The 27,804-nt window shown below is 49.9% G+C and overlaps 1 protein-coding gene across 2 annotated transcripts in view; it reads right to left on the bottom strand.

Moving 5' to 3' along the window:
• Positions 1–27,804, bottom strand: part of NEURL1B (neuralized E3 ubiquitin protein ligase 1B) — a 143,035-nt gene that overhangs the window by 32,435 nt on the left and 82,796 nt on the right. The window contains exon 1 of one of the 2 annotated variants that reach the window (XM_040603024.1): positions 3,303–3,422. The exons of the other annotated variant lie outside the window; for it this stretch is intronic. Coding sequence (XP_040458958.1) covers positions 3,303–3,333 — 31 coding nt within the window. The 5' untranslated portion in view covers positions 3,334–3,422. Of the gene's footprint in view, positions 1–3,302; positions 3,423–27,804 lie in introns of those variants that run through there. 2 annotated transcript variants of the gene reach the window in all.

Genomic DNA, 27,804 nt, shown 5'->3' with positions numbered 1-27,804 from the left:
CTCCACCACCACCGTCCGTGTGGCCTCCCAGCCCACTCGGCACGTCAGGACAAGTTCCACCCAACGGCTGCAATGCTGCACACCTAGTTTATCACCTGTAGGAAACAGAAAAACGGCGTGCCTCAATAATAAAGAATTCGATCTTGCCTAACCACCTGTCTGCAAAGTGTCTTGAACAATGGGCAGTGGTAAGGGGAGGGAGGCAAGAAAATACCGGCGTCCAAGGGTAAATTCCCACCCTGGCGATGCAGGAAGGGCCAGCAGCGGCCTCGTGCCGTGATGAGCACCACGGAGGAGCCCAAGGCGAGGAGGACCTGCTCACCCTTCCAGGCTCCGGCCAGCCACTCTGGAGGCAACCATCCTGCTGGAGGAATGTGTCATGTATCATTTAGCTGTCATCTAGATAAAAGCAATTTCCACCACCACCTCAGGACCGTTGTTAAGCGTATCTGACACATCTCAGCTCTTTTTCCATTCAAATGCCTCCTCAACCAGTTCAAATATAGAAGCTGCCTTTCACGAGCCCTAGCCTATTACTCATTTCAAAACCACTCTGGTTACAAACCTCGCTGCGGATTTGACGGAGCCTTCGTCCATTGTGTGTTAACCATCAGATACTTGGCACACACAAGTTTCCCAAGCTCCCGATACAAATTTCTCCGGCACCGATAGCGTGTGCTCTTGTATCACTACATGAAAACACGGAGAGAAAGGCTGAAGCTGTGCAAGGATTTAAAGATGCAACAAGCAGAGGAAACATATTTGGACAAATTTAGGTATAAAAATGAGTTGAGCCGCATTCAATAGGATTTAAAACTGAATTCCACTATTTGAGAACAGCATCTCCATTTCTATATAAAACCCGAACTGTTGATTGTTCAGCTTTTCCAGGAGCCAAATGATGAAGGTCCCTCCACATCTCCTCTACATTCGATCAGGATGAACAGGCATTTCTCACCTTGAGCTATTTATGGTGAATGAAATGACAAAACGGGGACAACATCTGTGGGCTTCTACAGTTGATCAGTTTAACACCACAGGTAAGCAAATTTCAGCTTGGGAGTGTTCTGTTTGTTTGGGGTTTTTTAATAAATTACTTCAGCCCACAGGTCAAGGGAGAGCAATTCCTGTTAGTTAAAACGAGAGTGAAAGTGCATTGCTCAGTCTACCAGGGTGAAGAAAGAGGGCAAAGAAGGTCTTTCAACAAAGAAGAGGAAAGACTTAATTCTGACTGATTATCTTTGAGTAATTCTAAACAGCCATCGGATTTATAAATAGGATTTAATCCAACAATTCAGTCTTCCAGAAAAACTTCATAATTTTCAAAAGGACCATTCCAAGAACAGTTCTAAACCTGCCTCCCTCCGTAATGCCGCTTGGATAATGAAAGACAAACAATGCATGCGAGCACATCAATATGAAAAATTGCTGAATTGGATCCAACTTGAAAAAATATGTTTATAAACTTCCAAATTAGAAACATCCAAAATCTCTTCTGCGGTCACAGGTTAACAGCTTCTTTTAACCATCATTATTCTGTAAAAACTGAACACAGCTGAATTTGGGGAAAAGACACATTTACAGCATCACCCAGCACACTAACAAACGGTGTTCAAGTGTCCTGTGTGGTTTTGCCTTGCACAATTTGACAAATGTTTGCCAAGGGACTATCCCCAGCAAAGGAATCCTTACACACGAATCTCCACCTGGGAGGGCAGGATAGAGGTCTTCTAGGCCACCAGAAGAACGTTTGAGTTGGGAGGTCTACATAAATCAAGCCTTCAGTTTTTTCCATCAAACTTTCCCTCTTTCTTAACAACTTCTTTTGAAAGCGCCGGCAGGAACTCTTTAATCACAGAACTGCAGTATGACTGATGTCATCCCCTTTTTTAAATTCACGTGTGTAAGGCTGTGCATATGAAGGCTGCTGAGGAGAGACTGTTCTAGCAATAGGCAGAAAGGCTGGTAGAACTCTCAGCCTTCTGGAACACAGCTCACAGCTAGATCCTATGTCACAGCAGATACAGAAATTTTTTCTTTGGGAAGTTCTAGCCTTACCGAGGTAACCTGCCCTGACCCAAGGATATTTCCCTGGCTCTCCTGGGTTTTTCACATGTGCCTCTTAATTTTGCCTCTAGCTGAAAACCCGACCCACAAAATGAATTTTCTCCAAGGTCACGCACTCCTTACAATGCCTTTATTTGCCAGTTGGTGAGGCATTTAAAAAAATGAAAACTTCTTAATTGTGAAAGGAGCTAATTTCCCATTTAAATGTAACAGAGAACAAGAGGAGATGCAACTAGAAATCTAATCACAGGTTCATAGCTAAACCACAAGCCTAGCAGCTTTCTTTTGTGCCTTGAAGGTCCCAAGCACTCTCTCTTTGCAAAGACAATATATGGCACATCCAAATGCAAATCTATTCCTCTCTTTATTTCTATATTCAGCTCCCTGGCTGACTACAGGGAGGCATGTGTGTGCATTCAATAGGTCCTCCTGCTTCTTTAAATAAGTTTAATAATACCCTTTTTATTTATGGGAGCCCGAAGTACAAAGGATGCAATGCAGGAGCTCTGCAAAAGCAGAGAAGAAAAGAAAAGCAAACTAGCTGAAGATACAGACTGGCAAGGGCTCAGTAATTCAATACTGTTGATTCTATAGAGACCAACTGCTGTTATTATGCACCGATTCTCTGAGGAGGAAAAAGCCCCACAATTATGAACTTGTAAAGGAAAAGAATCCGCACGTCTCTTGTGTAAAAGCAGAATTTGCTAAGAAGGCAGTTTAGTCTACCAAACATCTCAGACCTGCTTTCAAATAGTTTGCTCCTGGTGACTGCGAGCAATCGACGTCTCTCTACACTAAAGTTATGCCTTTTCTTTTTTTTCTTTTTTTTTTCTTTTTTTTTTTTTTTTTAGGGAAAAAAAGAAGAAAGCAGAAGCAGCAGAAGAAGGGGAAATGAGAAAGCCAGCCCCCGGTCGGGGCTGGAGCGCTGGGGTCACTGCTCCAGCTGCCAGCACCGCTCCGCTTCACCCGCTCCGGCCGCGCTCACATGGGCGCAGCGGCACCCCGCCGCTCGAGCATCACCGCCGCGGCGGGCACCGTTAAAGATAATACAGATGATAATCATAACGTGGTGGGGTATATTTAATATTCGGCTTATCCCGGGTCGCCCCAGAGGCGCGGGGCTGGGACCCGGGGCGGCACAGCCCGCCCGCCCGCTCCGGCTGGCTCCCGCCGCCGCGCCCCGCTCGCCCCCCGCACCCCCGGCCCCCCGGGCCCCGCGCTGCCGCCGCCGCTACCTGCCAGGGTCTTGTGCACCGTGTTGCCCATCGCTCCGCTCCGCGGCGCGGCGGACCCCGGGGCGGCCCGCGCTCGGCAGGGCCATGGACAGCGCCCGCCTCCCGCCGCCGCGCCCGGCCGCACCGCCCCCGCCCCGCCCCCGGCGGAGCCGCGTGAGCCCGCCCCGCCCCCGCCCCGCCCGCCCCGCCCCGCCCCGGCTGCGGCAGCGGCAGCGGCTCGGCCCGGCAGCGGCCGCGCTCCGCCCCGCGGGGGCAACAGCGGGGGCGCGCAGCCACGGCAGGGCCGGCCGCTGCCACCGGGCGGCGGGGGCTCACGGGCCCGGCGAAGCCGCCTTGTGCCTCTCTCCGCCAAAACCGGCGTCGGTGTCCCGTAGGGGAAAAAATCAAAGGGTCGGGAGAGCGGGAGGGCCCCGCTGGCAACTCCAGCTGCACCCTCGGGATAGACCTTTCCATCGGCAAAACCTTCCCAAAGGGACCGGGCCGCTCGGGGGTCGCCGGGGGCCGCCGCCAGCCCCTGTCCCTGAGCGCCCCTCGCTGCCGGCGGCCGCGGCGGGGACACCCCCGCCCAGCCGCAGCGCTGCCCCCCGGGCACGGCGGTGTGGCGTTAGCGGCCCGTGAAGCACAGCGACAGCGGGGTGACAAGGGACACCCCGGCCGACAGCTGGAAGCGTGCCACCGACCAGATTTGCCTCACAATTCCTCTCTCCCCCGATCCCACGCATCCAAGCCCGTCTCTAGCCCCACCAGGGCAGGGCACGGGCTTCCTCCTTCCCTCTTCCCGGTCACGTCCGTGCTGCTGCGGGGTGATGCTGCCGAGCCTTTCTTCCCCCAGCCAGTCTTCCCAGCTTGAAGGGTGGAGAAATGGGAGCATCGGACCTACAAAATTCACTGCCACCAACCTGCGGTGCAGAGTGTTCGGGAAAATCCACCGTGTCCCTTAGCAGAAGTTAGGTCTGGGGACTATCACATGTCCTGGGACACAAAAAAAAAAGTGGAAGGAGGGGGAGAGCCAAGGACCAACAGCTCAATGGCCTTGCAGAGCTCAGGCGCTGATCTATTGTAGGGAAGCGAAAATAACAAGCCTTTAATCTCCAGATCACGTTGAACAGGTCAGGTGTGGCTCGGGAGATGAGAAGAGACAGAAAAAGCCAATTTCCAGTATTTTTTTGCTATCATATGGATGTTAAAAATGGGATTATTGAACGAGACACTAGCAGCTGTTCTTCAAAGCGCTTGCACCCATCTGCTGTCTCCTTAGGTTAGCTATATGTCTCTGGTGCCCTGAGCTGCGTGTACACCAGGCAGGAGCTGGCAGAGGGCAGGAGCCGGCTGCAGCACACAGGGAGCAGGGGAGGGGAGCAATGTCATCTCACGGACACAACACAGAGGGGAAAGTCCTTGTTTCACGAGACAGCGGGGGAACGGGAGGCTTGGGCTAATTCCCAGCTGGTTTCCCTCAGCAGGGAGTGGTAGTTGTTATTTTAGGGCTTAAATGAGCCTTAAAAAGCCAGAGGCAGTAGAGGGGCTCTCGGCAGCTGGGTCTCTGCGGCTGCCTGGGGGGTGCCGGGGCAGCCCACGTGTGTGCCATGTGTGGGCTGTGTGCCACCTCCCCGGGGGACGCGCCGTGGCCATCCTCCCACACCCCGACCGCACCAACCCAGAGATGGTCGCTGCCTGTCCCAAGGGTGTTCCAGCCCTTCCTCCTCCCCAAAACCAAGGTAAAAATAGAAGACAATAAAATGGAAGTGCACATCCTTAGGACACGGAGGCAGCCTCCAGGAACGCAATCAACACTTCTACTTTTGGCATTGTAAAAATGTAGAGTTTGTTAAAATAACCCGCTTCACATAATGCGAAACAATAAGCATGAGAAATAGTTCGGTGAGGATGACTTCACCCTCCCCAGAAACCACACTGAGAAAGTACAAGCAAACCAGAAACCGACACTGTGTGGGGACTGAAAGGCAATGCAAAGTCACTGCTCAGCCTGGAGAAATGCAGCAAGGAAGCCAACTGTCCCAACCAAGGAAGCACAAATGAAAGCTCATTAGCATTTTAAAATTCTTTCTGCTCCAGCAAGTTTTGATAACTATCGATAACACACTTCAGTAATTTCTTCTGCAAGCCTGACAGATGGCTGCCTCTCTAAAGAAATCCCCTTCCCTCTCTCACCCCCATTTTGATCGAGGGATGGGGTGACCTGCATGTGCGTGTTATTTGCTTTGGTATCTGCATTTTCACCTAAGCTCCTTCCTAGTATTTTTTATTACTAGATCTTAAACCATTTTGCAGACAAGGTGAGTAACATTATCCTTACTTTGTAAGTGATGAAACCAGGGCACAAGGAACCCAGGAGACACGTACAAGTTCACCCCATTGGCCATTGGCGGACTTGGGAGCAAAGCTGGGCAGCAGAGGAGCCACAAAACACTTACCGTGTTGGATCCAGCTTAGAATCGTAGAATCATTTAAGTTGGAAAAGACCTTTGAGATCATCAAGTCCAACTGTTAACACAGGACTGCCAAGTCTACCAGTAAACGATGTTGCTAAGCACCACCATCTACGCATTTTTTTAATACCTCCAGGGCTGGACACTTTTAGCCACACACACTGTATTGCTGCTTCTCCCTCTCCATTTTCTATTGCCCCCTGTAAAAAATTCACCTTAGTGGGATCAGCACAGTAAGATCAGGATAATACCACGCAAAGGAGAAAGTCTCTGGAAGGTGTTTTGTATTACACTGATACCAGACATCTGCTTCCCAGCTCACTTTAATCACCTCTAAATCTTCCTGGGTATGGATGTGTACCCAGGCCTTTAAAATATAGGGCAAAAAAAGAAAAGACAGAAAAACTTCTTTCTGAATGAAAAATGGGATGTATTCTACCTGAGGTTTGTCACAGACAGGGGTATGATGCAAACCCTCCTATAGCCACGTACACAGGCCAGACCTCTCACGAGAGGGTATGGGCTGTACTGACTGCGAGCAGTCACGTGAGCACACTCGTATAAATGAAGTGTTTCTGGAGATGCAAACAGCTTACAAAGCTAAATTTCCACTGATTGATACTAGCATGAGGTGTAACTCTCCTTACAGCATCAGACTGGTTGCATTGTCTTTGTAAGTCTCTCAGGGGCTCGAGTTTTGGGGGATGAAAGACCTTACGAGATAGAAGGTATCACCGCTAGCAGCTGCCATTCTTGTCTATGTAACAGATGGCAGTAAATAATGACAGACTCATCTCTTTCAGCAGCAGTGAGATAAAACACTGGGAAATCTGTCTGTCTTTCCCCTTCAGGGCAGCAAGCCCTCCTGAGCTTGGGCAGAGCAACCTCGGATGCCCGGTTGTAGCTGCAGTGGGGCGCGGCTTCTCTGGCCCGCAGAGCAAGGCTGCAGTCGCCCTGCTGCTGGCTGCCGCCCAGCAGGCACCAGTTCTATGCCTCCACTCTCAAACTGGCCCGTTCTGTCTTGTTCACAGCTGAGCTCCACTGAAAACCTGGGGACCTCCCTAAATCTCTGTCTTTTACTGAAGACCAGATTGCTGCTTGCAGACGTTTCCCTCCAGAGCTGTGTATAACCCTGCTCCACAGCCTGGGGGCTGTCACCTCTCACTCCGGTTTCACACCCCTGCACTGTCAGTTCTTTTTTCCTCTTCTCGGTGACTCTGAATCTGAGTAGACATTTGAAGCACCCGTTTCTCTTTCAGCCCCATCTGTCTGGAGCTCTGAGACTGTCCAAACCACTTCCATTTCCATCACATCTCACCTTGAAACCTCCCTTTCCCTCCCCTACTTGGCAGGAGCTCCCTGGGAATTCTCAGAGACTGCAGACAAAAGATACCCTGGAAAAATACGTGAATTGACTGCACAAGCCTACAATGCTCTTCCAGCATGCAAATACCACCACGTCTACAAGAGTGCAGTTACTCCGACATGCACACCAGTGACATGCGATACATCATCTTCAGCAAGTACATAGCCAGCGTGGATGCACCAAGCAGTATCATGGAAATAATTCCTTCCTACTGACACACGCACAGCAAAAAGCTCGTTTCAGTAGCTGTCCTGAATGGTGTTGTGTGCTTCCCCCCCTACAGAAGTCACGTTCCTGCCAGCACCTTGTCTTTCCTGCCCTCATCCTACTGGCTGAAGTGATTGTCCGGGAGAGAGCAGATTTGACTGATAAAAGCACATGTTACTCGTCTCACAACTTCCCAGCTTCTGCAACTCACCTATGGAAGGAGAGTATTAATAAGCCTTACTCCCACTTGGAGGGGAAAAAAAAAACAACTGTTCCCTGAATTCCCATAATACACATTTAAGAGGTATTTGTTTAGGAGGGATACGTGTACAGAGCATCCTCCAGCACCGCGCAAAGCCATCCTGCCACCCACGTCTTCCAACTGCTGAAAGCAATTACTTTCCTCCCCTGCTCTCAGCACTAGTACAGGATGCGCAGGGTCTCCACAGGTCACGCACAGAAACTGGGTTTTACAATTTTTTTTCCTCTAAGAAATCAAGGGAAGCAGGAGTTTCCAGCACAACAGTAGGAAAATCTTCCAAAGAGCTTCTTGAACTGGCCTTGACTACGCAGCAATTGAAGCTGTTTCCTGATCCAAGTCCTTACTGCCTGCTGGACATTTGGCTGCTGTGAGGCTTATTTACCCAAAGCAAGGTAGATTAAACCTCATTTTCTGGGAGATAGGGCAGAATGGTGCCGGGCCAGAGGTCACCCATGGGATCTGATGCAGACAGGGAAATGCAACCCGCAGAGATGGACCGGTCCCATGGTCAAACAAGCCTTTCGTGGCTTCAAAAGAAGCAGTGACCATCTGCCCTGACCACACTTCTATATTCGAAGTGCAGCAAGTGGCTGTGATATGCGCCAGCCACGCAGCATATGGAAAAGTCATCTCTGACGAGATACCAGAGCAACTCTCAGCTGGAGAACACGTGGGCATCCCTGGCAAAAAGGGCTCCGCGATGGATTCCTCAGCCATGGGAATTACAGACCAGGCAGAATGAGGAAAAGGAAATGGTGAAACCACAATGCAGCAAAACATGGTTCAATGTCACTTGCACAAGCCACGTCCCAAATGGCTTTGGTAAGTGTAGCCACACAGTCCCCAAATGGCAGCAGAGGCAGTCCGAAGGGCAGCAGCCGGGGTTTCAGTGAGGACAAGGTGGCTGCAGGGAGGGGCAAGGAGAACGGAGCCAGCAGAGAGGAAGCGGCAATGGGGAGACCCAGTGAAAGCAACTTCTGGGAAGAGTGTAGTTGGGCTGATTGCTCTGCCACGTTGTTAATTGCTTTAGATAAACTGCACTTTCTCTCCAGAGAACCCAAAAGCACCACCTTGGGTTGTTCCCCACCCTTTCCATAGGGCATGGGGAGAAGAGGGGCTTGTGGCAATGACGGAACACAGGTCCAACCCTGCAGCCCTAGAGGCACCAGCACCGCTGGGAGGTGCTCCCTCTGCTAGTCCCAGACAACTGCCCTTTCCTTCAGCGGGGGCAGAGGGTGGGTTGGGCCCATGTAAGGAAGAATTTCCAATTAAGAAACAAACAGAGGCAGTTCCTATTATTGTTAGTGGAATGTCAGCATCTCTGGTCCCAAGCACCACTGTCAACAAACAGGCTCACAAACGCTCCTTCAGCATCAGCCAAAATAAAATCCATGAAAGCATCTATAACTCAGCATTCAACAGACACATAACAAGCTCTCCTTTTTCTTTTTAAATCCAGTCTTGTCCACGTAATTTTAACATAAAGGAACTGGATGTGGGCTGTGTTATCAAATGAGTCATCATTTTATGTGACAGTGTAATATGATTTAGAGAATTCTTGGCACACCAGTATGGATTATGCATTATAATCTCTTCATTTGGACTGTTAGTGCTGTACAGCAGTGACTGGAGCAGGAGGGAAGAGCAGGTTATCTGAATTACAGTCCTAGCTCTGCTCCTGCCTTGCTGTGTGACCTTCACAAATTGGTTACCCTCCTTCTGCCTTACTTTCTTCGTCTGCAAAGCAGAAACGCCTGTGTCTTACAGCAGGGCTAGCCAATGTTTGCAGGAGATCTGAAGAACGTTACATAAGCGCACATTATTATTTTAGTAGGGGAAGAAAAGCTGAAGGACTTTGTTTCAGATGCAACAGGCTGATCTTGGGAAGTACTATCAGAACCACTAGGACACAGTCTCTGGGTGCTGTACACCAGCCACAAGCTAATTGGAGATAACGAACGATTTTCAGAAACATGAGGAATAGGAAGTGCTTACAGGAAACCTAGAGCTTTGCAGACTGGGACTCTTCAGAAAATGAGCATAATTTCTAATAAACATTGATATGCAGAAGATAAATAAAAACCCTTGGGGAAACTCCTCTCCCATCCCCCAGACACTGCATGGTGATGTAGTCTTGACACGCAATATTGGCTCAGCAGCCCTGGAAGTGAGACCAGCTATCATCTACTGACAGGGAAGCCCAGGCAGGGGCAGCTGGAGGAGGACCTGCCGCCTCCAGGGCAGAGGCTGCGTTTGGCAGTCAGGTAATGATCCATGAGGATGATGAGCAGCCACCCCGGAGGAAATGGAAGCGTGTGTGAGTCAGGAGCTGTGGACACTTGTCCACTTCAGGCTGGACTAAAAGTACCAGATTCCGTTTACCCAGTCCCACTTGTCAGAGCGGAAAAGTTTGGGATCAGAGTGTGCTCGGGAGATCCAAACAAACAAACCCAGAGCCTAACATCTGCAACTGTTACTCCTGACCCCCCTAAGCTTTCCGTTCCCTCTGTTTTTGGTAAATATAAACTGGCCCCTATTTAGCAAAGGGTCACTGGGCAGGGAGGAGACCGGGTACCCATTTGCAAAGCTACCCCGTTCCCTTTGGCTAGCTGCCTTCTGAGTCCATGATGCCTGGCTTTGTCTGTGCCATTCACGCAGCCCCTGGTCTGGTATTAGCAGGGAGTGTTTCTACAGGCGGGGAGGATGCATTTTGTGAGCCACAAACACCACATGAAGAATTTTGGGAGACGGAGAAATCCTCCCCAGAGAGAAAAAGAAAACCATCCAGAAGAAATGAAAAAAGCACAATCTACGTTCACTGGCAGGAGGGTTTCTTCTGAGCTTTTTAAAGAGCAGCATGCTGCTGCCAAGGCAAATCTGTCAGAATCGGGACACAGATAACTGGCCTTTCCTGGGGCTGACTGACACCCAACTTCTTCCTAATCAAGGAGGAGAGGATGCTGTGACAGACAAAGCAGGCAGACAGCAATGGTTGGCCTCTGGGAGCTCTTTGGGGAAGGGATGACAAGCGAGAAGACAAACATAGGATGTCTGTCCACGCTTCGAGCTCTCTTGCCTGTTACTCATTTCCCCAGACAGGGCAGTGACTGAAAGACCACTTTTAAATGCCATAGATGATAATATTTTACATTTTAGGAGTGCATGGGAAAAAAAAAAAACCCAAACAAACGTAAACCCGTGTATACTACCTCCAACACCTTCTAAACATGGGACCAACTTGCTAAGTCTCTACTTGGGAGTTATTCTCCTGAAATTAAATAGGAAAAGCAGGCAGGGGACACCGGATAGTGCAGAAAACTGTCAAGGAAAAAAACTTCTCTCACTTTCTGCTTGACCTTCCCAATCTTTTCACACATAGTGTAGCAAAAGGGAGTTGACCCTTGATGGCTCGTAGTTAATTTGTAAGCAGGAAGCTCTGTGCTCCAGGGATGCCTGTGCTGCCGTGCCAGCTGTCCAGGCACAAAGCTGTGGCCTGAGGGGCTGTGGGGGAGCTCTGCATGGGCCAGGGGCAGAGCACTGCCCACCAAAACCCTGCACCTCTGCTCGGCTGGCCATGCCATGCCGGCCACACAGGGACTGCGTGTGGCCACCCACCACCACATCAGCTAGGAGGAAAAACGCTCTCAGGGGCCAGCAAGGCAGATAGAGCATCCACATGGAAACAAGCAAAGGCTTTTGTTCTGCACACCTCCTGCATTCCATTCAGCGCACCCAGCACAAGCGAGACGGGAGATGAGTCAAAGCTCTCACATCGGGTGAGCCTCTCCAGGGGCTCAGCCATGGTGCTCCTGGTTACAGTGAGATCAGCGCCTGCCTCGCCGCAGCTCCGCGCAGTGCCGCCTGCACGCTCACCCCCACTGCTTGCACGCTGCGCTCAGCGAAGGAGCCCGCAGCCCACCGCCCATGCCTGCTTCACCCAGAGCTGCCAGGGAGATGGACTCACCATGGCATTTGCCTGGAACCGCAGAACCACCCGTGGGGATTTATGGAGAGAACTCAAACCAGCGCGAGTGCAGGCTCAGGATGTCCCACAGCCACTGTGCTGCTCTTGGCCTGGGATCGCATCAGCCCACACAGGCACTGTAGGGACTGCCATGTGATCTAACAGTTCTTCTCTGGTGGCTTTCCTAGAAGAGATAGTCCCCAGGCACAGCCTCAGCCAGCAGAAAACATGTCTTTGGCTGAGGGATTCAGGTTTGCCTTTCCTGTGGGCTCCTCCTTTAGCTTGCCTCAGGGAGGCGGCCGTGCAGAGCATCGTTTCTGCTGGTACCCCAGTGCTGCATGAAGGCCACCGGATTGGGCAGTGGAAGGACTCTCTGGGGAACAAACATGGTAGCTTCTCAGGGCAGTTGGCTACTGAACCATCCCCTCCCTGCTCAGAGCATCTCCCAGAAGACCCCTGTCACAGAATAGGTTCTTGCAGGGCCCTTCTGCAGCACCTGTCTCAGCTCTAAGGTTGGTGCCGACTCCCACCATCAACACCCCTCCTCCAAAACCCACCAGTGCCAAAGTGGGGCAAAGCCTGTCAAAAAGTCCAGCCAAATCAGCACAAACACAGCAGAGCACCTTCTGAGCAGAACGGCAGGAAGAGGCAGCAATGGGCACAGTGGAGCAAGGACTGGGATGGACAGCAGAAGCATATAGCAGCGTTGCCACCAAACACCCTGTGGTTTTAAACCAGAACTCATGCATTGCTTATGTAAAAATCCCATTAGGCTAGAGGAGAACCCAAATAAGAGAAACTCACTGCACTTTCCTTTAACTGTGAACACATCGGAGCAGTGTGAATGTTGTTATTCCCTTTGTGAGTTCTAGCTCTAGCCCTCACAACAAACATTATCTCCTGTTTTCCCCAGATTGTCCTTCTAGAGCTGTGGCATCAAATCCTGACACCATGTGCAAAACACTGCTGCCTTTATCCCTAGCCCTGAGAACGTGAAATCAAATGACAAAGAATCCAATCTCAGCTGTCTTCTTTGGGGCAGAACAAGACATGATTTATAGATTTATATACACACATGCCCATCTATTCATCCTCTTAGCAAACAGTTCATGAAGTGTGCCTTAAGCCTTTCTGAATCGCGCAATTCTCTGCTTAGACAATCAATCCCTAACTGAGAGTCTGCAGGGAAAGACATCATGTTGCTGGAATGCTGCAGAAGCTGTTGCATATACTGTTCTCTTTGTTGAGAATAGCATCTTTGCCTTGGATATATTTTTTTTTTTTCCTCCTTAGCCATTTGATTTCATGAAATGGGGCCCAGTTCCAGCAGGCAAGAAGAACATAGCTAGATTTTGCTTCTCCTTTCCTGAAAGGCTGAGAAACCAGATTTAAAAAAATGTGCTTAGTGGGCGTTTGGTGGGACGAATTCTCTCTCATAGTTCGGCATTTTTGAGATAGAGAGAGAGAGAGCAACAGTTACATTGCATATGGTGCTTGGTTTTCCTGCTATAGCAGGTAGCCTAGAGAGTTGCCGCTTCCCCTGCCATGAAAAAGATCATAGGAGCTGTTTTAATTAAAAAAAAAAAAAAAATCTGAAAAAGGCTTCAGGTTAGACGCTCTGTCAGAAAGGCTCAGTGCAGAATTTTGTAGAAATTCATCCAGTGCTTGCATGTAATGGAAAGCAAATTATACCTTGACAGCAATCTAAAGGGCAGGTAGCTCTCGGGGGCATGGCCTCTCTCATTGTCTACAGTCAAGCACCAAACACAACAGGGATTCCCGGTACATGGCTGGGGCTATTGCGCACTTGCCTATAACCATAGTAACAATAATAACCCTTCTGAGAAACATCTGATTTGCCTCTCATACAGACTTCAAAACCAGATGTAGCTCCCGTGGACAGAAGATGGATGACAGCAGGATCAAAGTTTCTACACACATTTGAGTCTAAGGGCATCATTCAGCATTACTGTCCTTGCAGAGCTGGCAGAAAGGACAAATGAGCATCAAGGCAAGTTTGAATCCTTCCCTGTCCTCTGATGCCACCCATGGCAGTGATGGCCCCAGCAACTGTCTGGCCAAGGCTCTCCTCTGCATCCCCATTATGGGGAAAAGGCATTGGAGCTTGGGTGGAGACACCATAAAAACCAAAGGTGATTCCACTGTAACCAGTGATCTTAAACCACTGCAGAGTAACTGGTGTGAAGACCTGGCTGACTCATCACACCAGGCATTTGCACACTCAGTTTGCAGGAACACAGACAGGTGGAAATCTCCCTTTGCTGCTGGGAGAGGGTTAGGAGGTCGTCTACGGAACAGACAAAAGGAACAAAGCAGAAAGAGTCCTAATGGATGACGTTCCTGTTTCCTTGCATTCTTATTAGAGAAATAAAAAGTGGAAAAAACAATTGCCAAGATGTGCTACTTCTGTAGAATTGTCTCCAAATTAAATGCATGTCCATGTTCTACAAAGCATCAGTAACTCCTAAAGTCTGCTGATTATTTTTAGCTGCCAATTTTATAGACTTCCCAGGAGATACTGGCCTAAACCTGCTATTTCAGCTATTAAATAAAGAGAGAGAATATTTTTATTTAAAAATCCAAAACACCCCCATAAGACTTAACAACTTAGACTGAAGATAACAGCCTCATAGCCATGAAACATGGTTTTAAAGAGACTCCAATAAATAGCTTCAGTTACCAAATCTCACCTCTGTGTTGCATATGCTAGGCAAACTCTTTCCTCTCCATTCACAGGGAAGCCCCTTTCCACCACCCAGTTGCAGAAATCCATCCTTTTAACCAACCCACACCTCCGCATCACCCGGCTTTCTGCTCTGCTTCTACGTGGGTCACTGCAGCTCCCGGCACAGGGCACCTGACAACACGGGCAGCGAGTGCATCATCCCAGCTCAGCTCATAGCACAAACATCAGTCCAGAGCAGTGTCAACCCTCCCGAAGATCAACAATAATGCTGGGGTAGCTGTACAGTAAGCCTAGCAATTGTTTTATCAGTGACTTGACTTATGTCTATTTACCTCCATTTTAATTTTTAACAATTTCTTGTAATGAATCCCAAGCCTGAGACTAACTGCGAGGGCAGGGAAGTTCCCCAGAGCCAGTTTCCGATGGCAGTGCATGCATCCGTGTCTGTGTGCAAGCGTGCAGAGAGGAACCTGCCTGCCAGTTCGAGTTCCCTGTGGATACCATCAGGAGGGCTGTCTGTTAAGGCTGCACTCCACTCAGAGGGCTATGTCCCAGCGGGCGCTGAAGACCATGAGCTTGCACCAGTTAAGACCCTACACCTGCATCTGGTCAGTTTTTCTCCCATATACAAGACCGAGGTCTGAATCTTGATGCCTTTTCCTCTGTGACGTGGAGCAGGATACAGGATTTCTCTCTTCCTTTGAGGCACTTTGAGAGAGGCAGCTGAAAGACAACTACTACAGCACCACGTGGATTTGGGGATGTTTACAAAACTGCAGAAATCGGAGCTGTCTAATAGAGGGAGAACGCTGAATTCATTACGCCCCCAGATTGGGTTTGGGCTCAAAGAAATTTCAGATGACGAGGATATTACGAAACTTAAAAGGACATTAAAGCCTTTCTTTTGTGGTGCCAGAGGACCAGCCTTTTGGCTTGACATTCAGCCCTTCCCTTTGAAAAGACTGAGCCTCATCCCAGGCTTTGCATGCTCACAAACAAGGACAACGCTGGCATGTCACAGCGCATCCTCGCCTTGTGAAGCGCACACCAAAGCCAGCACGAGGGTGAGAGGTAACGTAGGGGCTTGGCTTTTCCCAAGGGGCCAGCCCCAATGCGTGCCAAAGCTGATGTACAGTCCTGGCAGCTGACTTTCCCAGGAGAAGGGCTTGGCAACGTCTGGAAAACAGCTCTTTCCAAAGCAGCTCACACAGACAGGAGAAAAATGAGGTCTCCTCAAGCAGCAATATCTAAAAAACATTTCTGTAAGTTTTTTAATAGTTTTTTCCCATTCCAGGGCTCAGGTAGCACATCCAGAGCAGTGAGGTGAGCTGCAGCTCCCTGCGGAAGCTTGTCACATTGGCCAGGGAGGACTCGGCACGGCTTCCTGGGCTGAGGTGTGAGGTGATGCTGGGACACCTCAGCTGTGTGCACAAGTTGGGATGGATCTAGAAGAGCTGCCGCTGCTACCCCTGGATGTGCTAAGGGATGGGGATGTGCGTGCAAGTGAACTGAACTGTGCGCTGGCACGGGGCTGTGCATGGCTGTCTGGACCATCTCAGCCAACTCATAGGTCTCTCTCAGAAGCCGTGGTCGAAGCTCTGCAACTATTGACTTCAGCAGCTTCTTGAATGAAAGTTGTGCTGATGGGCGTGGCACGGGAGAACCATTCAATCCCTTCATCTTCCAGCTAGTTCAGCTCTTTTACTCTTGGACCAGCTTCACACTGGCCAGCAGGTGTGTGGCTCCAAGTCCCTTGGTTGTGGCAGACAGCTTTCTCCATCACACACCTATTCTGGCTCATGTCACTGGTGGGATCCTTTGGCCTGGCCTGGGTTTGCTCAGGGTAAGAACTACACTGAGTTTTCAGATTAAACCAACAGAAAATCTGTCATTGATTTTCCTATGGCCGCAAACTCACTCTGTATTTTAAAACCACATCTATTCTGAATGGAAGGACCCATTCAAGCAGTGCACTTTGTTACTGAAGGGTTTTATTTAAAGAAAAGAGGAAGCAGCATCTATTATATATCTCTGTGCAGTGAAAAGTAGGCGATGTCACACAATACTTGTGATACCTCTAGGTATTAAAGACAACGGTTTGCTAGACATCATCGTCTTTACTGCCTGGCAAGGACTAAGCCTGCTGCCTTCCCTATACTCTTGGCTTACACTGGCCCATCCATCACCTGCCTTTTTAACTGGCAATGATGAGGAAATTATGCATGTGAGCAGCCATGTGCACCACAGGGTGTAATTCCTGATGTCCCACAGCAAACATTTTTCCTGGTGCTAGCAGGTGTTTCAATCTTTCATCTGGACTTTTATGAACAGTGCTACTGGGTATCTCTTTCCAGCTGCTCCCACTATCTAGCTGTCAGCTGCGTGCCAGCTGAAGGAAAGGAAAAAAAAAAAAACCAAACACCAAGGAAGGTTTCTGGGGCATCTGAAGCAGCTCAGTGGGCACTGCCATCGCCTTGCAGCTTGGCCTTGAAGGCTGGTAGGGGAAGAACACACGAGGGTGGTAGCTAGACCAGCTGCTGGTTCCCTCAGACTTGGTGGGTTGTGTTTGTGCTGCAGCAGCCAGCACAGCACGGAGCAGCTCATCCACAAAGCTGTAGGGAGGGGTGGAGGAGGACCGGACAAGTGGGTCACTCAGCTGCCGTCCCCCCAAGTTCATATGGTCTAAGCTCCACCCAAATAACAAGACAGTGGTCCCCCCTTCTTCCTGCTTCCAAGCAAAGCTGCCCACAGCACGCAATATAGGCTTGTCCCTGCAGCTCAAAGAAACAAGTCACAAGTGCTCAGGCTCTGCCTTCTCAGGAGGGGTTTTCATGACACATTTTTCCCATGCATCTCCATGCTTCGTAAAATACAAACAAGCCTCAGAGCACTCCGAGGAGGTGGTGGCTGCTGTATTGCATTTCTACACTGAGAAACCAGGGCACAGAGATGTCACGGAGCTGGTCACAGCCCACTGAAGTCACTGGGAAAGTCTCCTGCTGCTTCAGTGGGAACTGGGTTGGGGCCTCCAGCCTTCTCCAGGTGGGGAAGCCCCTGGCACAGATAAGCAAAGTCTGCCGTTGCACAACCAGGGGAATGGCACCCTGTTGAGCAGCTCTCCCAAGGTGCAAGAGGACTCTGTGTTAGGAAGGAACAGGATTGGAGCGGGTGCCCCAGAGCGGCACCACTTCACACGACATGTTCTGCATCACGGCAGGAGAGGGCTGGCCAAGTCCCTTTCCATTCACCATGCACCCAGCCTAGTAGAAGATATTGATTCCTAGAATCAGCGTGGCTTTATCAGCAGACTTTGACCTACAGCCTCTCCCAAGATATTCCTGGGCCACAGATAGCCCTGCTCAGCCTGGAGCTGCAGCACTCTCCTGCCCTGGTCCTGGACAGGACTCCAGGTTGCCCTGTGTACAGAAGGGCTCTGGGCTGCTGGCAAACTTCACATCGGGCTCCAAAACGACTCTCATCTCTGAGCTGGGCCAGCCCCAGAAGCCAGCTCACCATAAACCGAAAGGTCAGACCACATAGTGCATTCAGCAACACTCTGATCAGAGCAGTCTGTAGTGGATGGTATTTCTGGGCCTGCAGCCATCTAAACTCCCCAGCAATTAGGGAGGCAGGGTCCTGAGTCTCCCTCTGAAACAAGGCAAATCGCTGATTAACAAGAAATGGAATAAGGAAAAACAGGACATGGGTTTACTTTTCTTATTTCTTTTGCTATAATTGTTCCAGATCTGTCCAAGGAAAGCATCCCTCAGGGCTTATCAGAGCAGCCACCGCAAAGGAGAACAAAGGAAACACCAATCATTTCCAGTAAATCAAAAAATGACAAGCTTTAACCTTCAGAAGAGAGCAGATTCCTGCAAAGGGTTTGGCCGCTCTGTCTTTGAGTTTCCTTTTCCCCAGTCCTGGTTTCCTAGCAAAAGTTTCCTCAAACAATAGAGATTGGCATCAAAAGAGGAAAAAAAAACTAAAAAAGCTCTCCTTTCACAAATAGGCTTAAAATGGAAAGACAGAGCTTGTCACTTGGGAGCAATCGGTTACTTCGCAGTGTGGCAGTACTGGGGACTCGGGTCAAGCGCCGCAGCCCTGTTGTGTGGGTGCCGTCCTGTCACACGGGGCAAAAAGATGTTTCTTGGCTCCTTCTCCCTCCCTGTCTGTGGGTAGGAGAGATGGCAGCAGGCTGGGAAGTGGCTACTTATATCACAGAGCTGCTGCAGAGAATGGCTGCACGCCGCAGCAGCCCACTGCAAGGCTGGTGAGCTGCCCGCAGAGCCCGGGAAGGGCAAGTGCAGCCCAGGCATCACGTACCAGGTGCTCAGAGGAGGGCACAGCCTTCCTCAGACACACACTGCAGCCAGCCACAAGCTCAGAGAAGATGGGGTGGTCCATGCGCAGCTCTGGGAACCAGACCCAACCTAACCCTGCTCCTCTCTGGCACTAATTCCTTCTGCAGTTTTGCCCAGCTCATGTGTGTTGGTGTCCTCAGATGCAGAACAGACTTACAGAGGTCTCCAGAGACAAAAACAACTAAATGTGGATATTCTGGAAATGAGGGATTAGCCCAGACACCACACTGGCCCTCCTCTCCTTTCAAAAAACTACACATGACGCTAAGCAGGACATGCTTCTTACCCAGCAGGAGTCGGTGGGAATTCAGTCTGACCTGAGGATGCTCTGGTTTATAAGACAGTATCACCTAAATCAGGAAGAGTAAACCACAAACCTCTGTGTCAGAAAAGACTACATATGGGTGTAAGGAACCAAGAGATTCCTTGAGAGCAGATGTTAGATACAGCTGTAAAATTGCTTGGGCTGCTGTAAATCTAAACTCAAGGGCCTCTTTTTCATGGAGGATGCTTTTCAAAACCCCACAGGGAACAAAGAAATTCTTCCTATTTTGCCCACACACTAGGAAGAAAGCAGATATCTCAAAACTTTATTTTCTGGGGAATGAGACACAACCATGGAGTCACATCCATGGAGAGTGCAGGTGCCATGGACCCTCCTGGCACACTCAGCCCTGGCTAAGCCCAGCCCCATCCTGCCCCATGGCCCTCAGCTCCCGTGTAGTGAAGCAGCTCAGGCTGACTCTAAGCGCCTGCCAGAGACAAGCTTAGCCCTGGAGGACACAGCAGACATCCCGGGGAGCTGATGAAGAGTGTGTATGATGGCCCATGATGCTGATGTCTCTGTGGATTCACCCAGACACACTCAGGTGCAACTGCTGTCTTCAACAGCCACCTTGCAGGTCACCAGGCTGGGGTGAGCTCTCAGTGGGCTCATACCATGCGTGTGGTCCACCTTCCTCTTGTCCCCGCTCAGACCCCCTTATTTTACCATCTTTTGATCTAACTGGGCAGCTAATGATAGGAAAGGTTTGTCCTTGAGACTCAGTGGGGAAAATGCAGTAGTAGACTGCAGCTGAAGCAAGAGCTGTAAAAGGGTAAGTCACTACTCTCAGGAATGTGCACCAACCTGAACGACGGGCTGAGCAGAAGACTCTGCTTAGACCTTTGCTGGAGCCAGAATCTGCACAGCACTGACAGCCTGGGCACTGCACAGGCAGCACATCCAGATGACTGCTCCAGGCCAGTGCAAAAACCCACGTGCCTCAGATAGGGGACGATTGCCCGATCTTAAAAAGATAAATTCAAGGTGATTATAGCAAAGTGGAACTTCTGGTGATTTTCCAGTTACCAGAAATCTTCATTCAAGGGTTTATTTAGCAGAGGAGAAAACTAGTTTGCTGAAGTGGAAGCAGGTCATTAAAAGGTAAGAGAAAAAAATATCAAGAGAACACCTCAACCGCAAATGTCGCTGCTGAACTGAATTGCTACCGGGGTGAATAAGCCAAGGACATCAAAGGCTTGTCTTCACTTCCCCAGTGAGGCCATGGCCATGGCCCAACAGCAGCCACTGGTTTCCCTAGGAGGGGTGTGACTGTACTAATGTGGCCTTATAAATAATCATGCATTTGCCCTCCTTCAGCAAGCTAGGCCATCATAATTATGATATCCTGAGCCCTGACGGGGCCTCATGCAGCCTGTTTTGCCAGTTTTGTGTTTGAGAAGTGACTCATGAGCACGCTATCAGCTTACTGTATCATGGCCACAGCAGCCATCGTGACTGCAAAACACCGGGGGCAAAAACCTCCCCTGCTGCTCTGGCACGGGCCCTGCCGGCGTACAGGGAGGGAGATGTTTACAGAACTTTTTTTCTTTAGAGAGGAAAAGATTATGGTCTTACAGGTGTGCCATGCTCATTGCCCCCATGGGGTGGATTGGGAGAATGGGGACAAACCACTGGTTGGGGTCGTGCTCCATCAGTTATGTAGGAGCTCCTGCTTCTCCCTCCACATGTCCAGGAGGAAAGGATTCAAGGACAGCTTATATCTACCCAGCATCATGCTTTGAGGGATGGTTTCAAACCTGAGCTTCCCTGACCCATTTGCCACCTGTGTTGACCGTTGACTGCTAGGGTCAAACTGCTAGAGGGTCATTTCTGTGCTGTGGAGCTTGGCCATTACCAGAGTGACCCACCCCACCGACTTCCCCACAGATGGGGGACAGCGACTCCTTCATTAAAGCCAGGTTTCTAGGTCCAACAGCTCCAGATACAAGCTGTTCCCAGTGTTATGGACACTGCAGCAGGTTGCAGGTTATCTGCAGGAGGGTAGGAAAGATCAGGAAAGGAACTTGGATTTCCTTTGGGTGATTGACCCGAACACAGCACCCGTATCTCTCTGGAGCCTGCTCTGATAACAGCCTCCCAGACCATGGCCCCCTGAAACCCAGCTGCAGGAAGACATTTTCATGCAAAGGAACAAAGCTCCCATCCTTTGCTTTGCAGATTTGCTCAGTACCGAATTCAAACCGCCCACCCTTCAAACTCCATCACCCCAAATCTGCTGCTCAGACGCTCTGGATCCACGACCCCAAACTCTTCACAGAGTCTCACTGGAATGACATTACTGACACGAATCAATGCTGCTCACCGAGCAGAGCCTGCAGCAGCGGGCTGCCAAATCTGCTCTGCGCTCGTCTCTGTGTTCAAGCAAGGTCCTCGGCGGAGTTTGTGCCTGGGGCCAGTGTGGAGTCAAACTAACTGAAGTGAAATAAAGTCTCAGGAATAACTCAGGCTTATATAGATAATTTGTTAAAGCGCTAAACCGAAGAGGCACTTGCTCACTACCCACTTTGGTTTTTCTCAATAATTATGCTGGAGTTAGCCATGTTTCTTTACCCAGCCCTGTTTCTCTGCTTCAGTGAGTTCCCACTGAGAAAATCCTGACTTTTCCCCTGCCAAAAAATTAATGAAAACGAGGTGAATTCTCTGTCAAATTATTCAACTACAAGAAAAAAACACCCCACAACCATAACGAAGCTTTTGTTCAGAACCTCAGAAGTGTCGCAGAAAGGAAAGGCTTTTCTTCAGCATTTCACATGCTCTGATAGCAACTTTGCTATTATAAAATTGCTTCTGCTTTGAAAATGGTCAACTTGCTGATGTTCCAGTTGACTCAGAGCAGAGTTAATTATGCTAGTGAGACACCAGGGTACGCAAAGAAGCCTTTTCATCAGGTCCACACTGAAAATCCGCGCAGCTTTGAGTTTTTGCACTACGTGCTTGCCCTGCCATTCCATCAGCTGTTTAATTAATTAGGATGACTTCAAAAAAAACAGAGAGAGAGAGAACAACGCAAGCCCCTTTGATTACAGAGCCCCCAGGTACGTGCATCGCTCAGCTAATACTCCCACGAGCCCTGCCGCAAGCCCCACCGCTGACCCAAGGTCTCGCAGGCTCCTGTGCAAGTTCACAGCCAGTCTCACCCAACAGCGCTGGTGAAATTAATTCACTGTTCTTTCAATCTTACCTTTCTTTCCCTCCAGGTTAGCCGTAACCCAGGTCACTTATCTAATCAGTTAATGAACACACAGGAGAAGGTGGCATGAGGGCAGGATGACCAGCCAGACTGCATCTTCCCATGGAAATGGTAGCTTTTGCCCCTCAAAGTGTGCACAAAACGCTGCCCTTAGGCGTTTTCTGTCCCAGCAAAGGTGTCTAGTGCAAGCAGTATGAAAGTGCAAAGTAACCAGTTCCATCACACAGTTGCTTCTCTGTGTGGATCACACCCTGCACAGTTTTGGTTGGTGTGGAAATAAATAGTAATTTTAAAAATTAACCTTTTTTTTTTTTTTTTTTTCCAAACAGGACAAATTCCCAGCGAATGTGCTCAGGTAGACCCAAAGTGATGCCCCTGACGTGGCCACACATTTTCCTTTGCCTCTGGCCCCTGTGTGTGATCCGTGTGGCCAGGTTCAAGGCTACAGCTACACACTTTCTCCAGGTTTCCAGTAACACAAATCGGAGTGGGACACGTCCTGCAGCTACACCAGCCCACTCTGCCCACAGTGCTTCAAACCCTGCTTTTGCAGGACCGCAGCCGCCTGCCTTGCCACAGCCGTCGCTACCAAAGGGTGCAAGGGGCCAAGGCACAAATGCGTGTTCCCAGTGTGAGCTCACACGGCCACACTCCTGGCAGCCTGGGGCACTGGGAACCAGCTCACCTCCCTGCCAGGACATTATGCACAGCTAAAATGACTAGTATATCCCCCATTTAACTTAGTTTCCCCTCGAAGACCATGAGGAGCCTTTGGATACCAGCCTGTCTTTGTCTGAACCATCCCATGAGGCTTTGGTCAGTGTCCTGGAGTCTCTTGCCTCTGCCCACTTGCATCTGGGTGCAGAGGATGGGACAAGACCCTGAGGTGAGGCACTGTCTCATTTTTAATCTTTAAAAGGGCTGGCATGGAGAAAGGATACCTATTAAGAAAATGCTTAAATGGGGGTGAATGAAAAAGACACCTTTTAAATTATAAACAAAAAAATAGAAAAAGAGTGTGCAGCTGTCCTTTTATATAGATGGAACTCTTCACTGCAGCAGACTTTGAAATGTCACCCACAGAACTGTTAGTTCTACAATCTAACTTCTCCTATCCATGTTATTCACACGGTAATGTTGCTCCCTGTGATTTATCCTAACCTGACTTTACTTTTCAAATATCCCCTTTTAAAGATGCAAGGCTTTCAGCAGCTCCCAGGTCATGGGGATGCAGTAAAAAGTGGCTAAGCAGTGACAGCAGAAGCTGCGAGTAGCTCAATGCGTGAGGACAGGACACTTGTGTCCTCGATAAACAGCAGGTCCTTTGGGAGCACACGCCGGCTCCTTTGATGTACCATGAGCATTTCAGATAGGGTCACGTCCAGGAGGAGAGGACTATGGTAGCTGCCAGGTTTATGATTTCTAGGACGAGGACAGTCTCCAAGAATAGTCCCTTTGCTCTCCAAAGACTGTCAGATGAAGTCACGGAATGGGAGGGGGAAGTGGAGAAACAAAACACCTGTATTGTGCATCTGTATTTAAAGGCCCTGAAAGATGTGGTCAAGCCTCTCTGTTCATGAATCTAGGAAGGGCAGAAAGTTTGATATCTGGTTATTTTTTTCGTGCCTGCCATGCTGTGACAGACACATTCAAGCCCTTAATGAAACTAGCGATGGTTTGTTTGGTACAGGCTCCAGAGGAGGTAAAGACCTGAGCCATAGCCGGGCCAAGAACTCCTCTAGAAAACCCCCAAAGGAGCAGCGACACAGTGAGTGTCAGTGCACATGAGCTTGGAACATGGGTCATGCAATTAACTCATGAGTAGCGGGTGGCTTCTCTGAGACTCGTTTGTCAAGGAACAAAGTCGTGGGTACAAGGAGTCTCGTGCACACCTTTCCCTTTATACGCAATCTGACTGCAAGTCAACCACTTTATTGCATAAATATGACAGCCTATGGGGGCCCTTCTTGAACCCTCCCTGGTAGGCAGCATGGTGGTGATCTCCCCTTGAGCTGGGACACCTCTCAAGGTTTGAGATTCCTTACCTGAGACTAAGAGATCCTTCCTTAGATCTCTCTCTTCCTTAGAGAGACCCCTTGCAACAGATCCTCAGTGAATGATTGATAGCACGCTGAACTAATACTAATGAAATTGATACTCAATATTAATTATTATAAACTTTGTATGGATAATTCTATTAGAAAAACTGCTGTCCAGGTCTAAGATTTGACCTAGCTGCACCTAAGTTCCATGAGGAGTTTAAAAGCAAGCGGGTCCACTCTGAACCTCGTGACTCAACAGAAGGGTCTCTTACACTTCTGCATCTCCAGCCTCTGTAAATCATTCCAGCTCAGCTCTGTTTTCCTTTGTCTGTTTCATCCATGTAGCAAGGAACAGGGTGAACCTTGCCATTGAACTTTGCTAAGTCACATCTTTATGAATTCATATTAAAATCACTTCTTCTAATACTTTTGACAGTGATTCTTTGACTGATCTAAATCACTCATCTGCAACAGATTGGTATAGTTGGCAGGATCCTAAATCAGGATACATGGCACACGCACTTCAGAGGGAAAACTGCCTGGAGTTAACGGGCTGAGTCACCACTCGGGGACAACAAAGGGCTCTCCCAACAGGGAAGGAAAGAGCTGCAGACTAACCCCTTCCCTCTCTCCCAGCCAAAGGCTTTCTTGACATTTGCTCACTTTGCCACCAAGAATGAAAACTAAGATTGCATTTAACTCGTGCAGCTACTAATTAGCAATGATTGTCTTACATGCCTCTCATCCCTGATGCCTTTAATTACTAGGCAGGGCCCTTAGCTCCACTCGTCTCCTCCCAGGATAACAAAAAGTTGGAGAGAGTTAAAACGCCTTGCCTGGGACAGGTTTCCCTTTTTCCCTGAGCCATACCTACTGCGTGTGACCGAGTGCTGTAGGACAACACGCAAAGTACAAATCTGCATCTCCAAGCCTGACAATTATGGTGTGTGCATTGGTGTGTCCGCATACCTGCTTTTGCCTGCATACCAGGCCTGGCTTAACTTTGCTCCAGTTTGCCCCTTTGAGGACGATGATGTGACTGGTATGCAAGGACTGGAGACAAACAGCAGCGCTGGTATGTGGTACCATCCAGCCTCCGTTTCCCTCTCCAGCTCGCTGCTCTTGCCCCTGGGCACAGGATACAAAGCTTTCAGCAGCAGCGCAAGATTCAGATGCCTGCAGCCCTTGCTGCTGGTCCCTGTCCTCGTGCCCTGCCAAAATGTGCCTATATCCCCTTCTCCACTTGCTTCAATAAAACTGCCCTGGGAGTCCCGGGAACCAGAGAAATAAAACTGGTCCAGCTTGCAGAAAAGAAGCTTCTACTCCAATTCACAGTGCAGGTGCAGTCAAGTAAGCCTCAGCACAGGGCAATGATGCTTCCAGCAAACATTTTTTGATATAAATCTATTGCTTGACAGAATCACAGACTGGTCAGGGTTGGAAGGGACCTCTGGAGATCATCCAGTCCAACCCCCTGCTCAAGCAGGGTCACCTAGGGCAGGCTGCACAGGGTTGTGTCCAGGTGGGTTTTGAATGTCTCCAGAGGTGACCCCACAGCCTCCCTGGGCAGCCTGTTCCTGTGCTCTGTCACCCTCAAGGTAAAGAATATTCAGATTAAACTTCTTGTGTTGCAGTGTGTGCCCAGCACTGGACACAGCACTCCAGACGTGGCCTCGCCAGGGCAGAGCAGAGGGGGAGGATCACCTCCCTGCCCCTGCCGGCCTCGCTGCTCCGAACGACCCCGGGACACCACTGGCCTTGGCCACCCGGGCACACGGCTGGCCCACAGGCAACTGGCTGCCCACCAGACCTCCCAGGCCACCCCCAGTCTGTGCTGGTGCCTGGGGCTGTTCCTCCCTGGGTGCAGGACCCTACACCTGCCCTTATTGAGCTTCATTAGGTTCCTCCCCACCCAGCTCCCCAGCCTGCCCAGGGCTCGCTGAATGGCAGCGCAGCCTCCTGGGGTATCAGCCGCTCCTCCCAGTCTGTATCAGCCACAAACGTGCTGAGGGGACACTCCGTCCCTCCATCCGGGTCGCTGATGAATAAGTTGGAGGACGGGACCCAGCACGGACCCCCGGGGAACACTGCGAGCTACAGGCCTCCAGCCAGGCTGTGCGCCACTGGTCACAGCTCTCCGAGCTCTGCCATTCGGCCAGTTCTCAGCCCACCTCACTGTCCCCTCATCTCACCCACATGTCCTGATTTTATGTATGAGGCTGTTACGGGAGACAGTGCCAAAAGCCTTGCTGAGGTCAGGCTAGACAACATCCACCACTCTCCCCTCACCTACCCGGCCACTCATTCCATTACTGAAGGCTGTCAGGTTGGTCAGGCATGATTTCCCCCTGGTGAATCCATGTTGACGTTCCTGATGACCTTCTTTTCCTCCACATGCTTTGAGGTGACCTCCAGCATGAGCTGTTCCATCACCTTTGCAGGGACAGAGGTGAGGCTGACCAGCCTGTGGTTTCCGGGTCCTCCTCCTGTCCTTGTCCTTTTTGAAGACTGGAGTGACACTGGCTTTCCTCCAGTCCTCAGGCACCTCTCCTGTTCTCCATGGCCTTTCAAAGATGATGGAAAGTGACTCGGCAATGACATCTGCCAGCTCCCTCAGCGCTTGGGGGCATCCCATTGGGGCTCATGGATTTGTGGGAGTCAGGTTTGCTTAAGTGATCTCTAACATGTTCTTACACTATGGTCTGCAGGGCAGCTCACAGTGGCTGAGCATGATTTGATTAGGGACTAAAGAAAACACTCCCAGTGCAAGAGACACACTATGCCCAGACTGTTCTAGCCTGGCATCACCGCAGCTCTTGAAATAAAAATCCCTAACCAGAGCACCTGCACTACAGTCGCTGGGCAATTCAAGAAAAAGACATTTCCGACCCAAACCCTAAAGATAGAAAGGAAGCACTTGGAAAAGGGAACCCTAAACATATGCTTTTGTGGTAGGCAGGATGAGGACATAACCCACAATTGTAAGTCCTTGTTCTTCTTAACCCAAGGCATCCGTGCAGCTTGTACTCACAGCCCTGGGAGCCCGTACACGCTCCCTCCGTGCTTTTCTGTCCAGCTCCCAACAGCTGGATTGGGGTTTAGAAGCAGATTTAATGCTATGTCCTACAAAGTCCAGTGGGAAAGCTGAGGGTGAGGCCAAGTTCTCAGTTTGAATTAGGGCTAGAGAGGGCCCTTGCGGCAGGGAGAGGTCTGTGCCCACCACTGGGGTTCAGCAGAGTGGGGGGTAGGAGAGGAGGGTGTATTGCCTCACTCTAAGGGGGTCTGTGTCCACGGCATGTGCTTCCAGAGCTTCATTGCCTCTTGCAGGTAAGCTTAGAACAGGTCCTTGGTATTAATCTGAAGTCTTTGCATACTGTTAGCGTGGTTAAGACAAGATCAGCAATGTGCCAGATCTTGATGTTATCATATTGAGAACTAAAGACATATAATTACCCTATTCTTAACCAAATACAAAACTGAGCAGACTGGCTGCCTTCATTCTAAGCACTAAGAGTGGATGCAACCCTAACTCAAAGACAGATTAATATGGGCAGCAGGCAATGGAATTTGGTATTTCGGGGGGGGGGGGGGGGGGGGGGGGGGGGGG

This window comes from Falco naumanni, chromosome 8 (genome assembly GCF_017639655.2).
Source record: "Falco naumanni isolate bFalNau1 chromosome 8, bFalNau1.pat, whole genome shotgun sequence".
NCBI classification, from domain to species: Eukaryota; Metazoa; Chordata; class Aves; order Falconiformes; family Falconidae; genus Falco; species Falco naumanni.
This window is presented reverse-complemented; position numbering and strand designations above follow the sequence as displayed.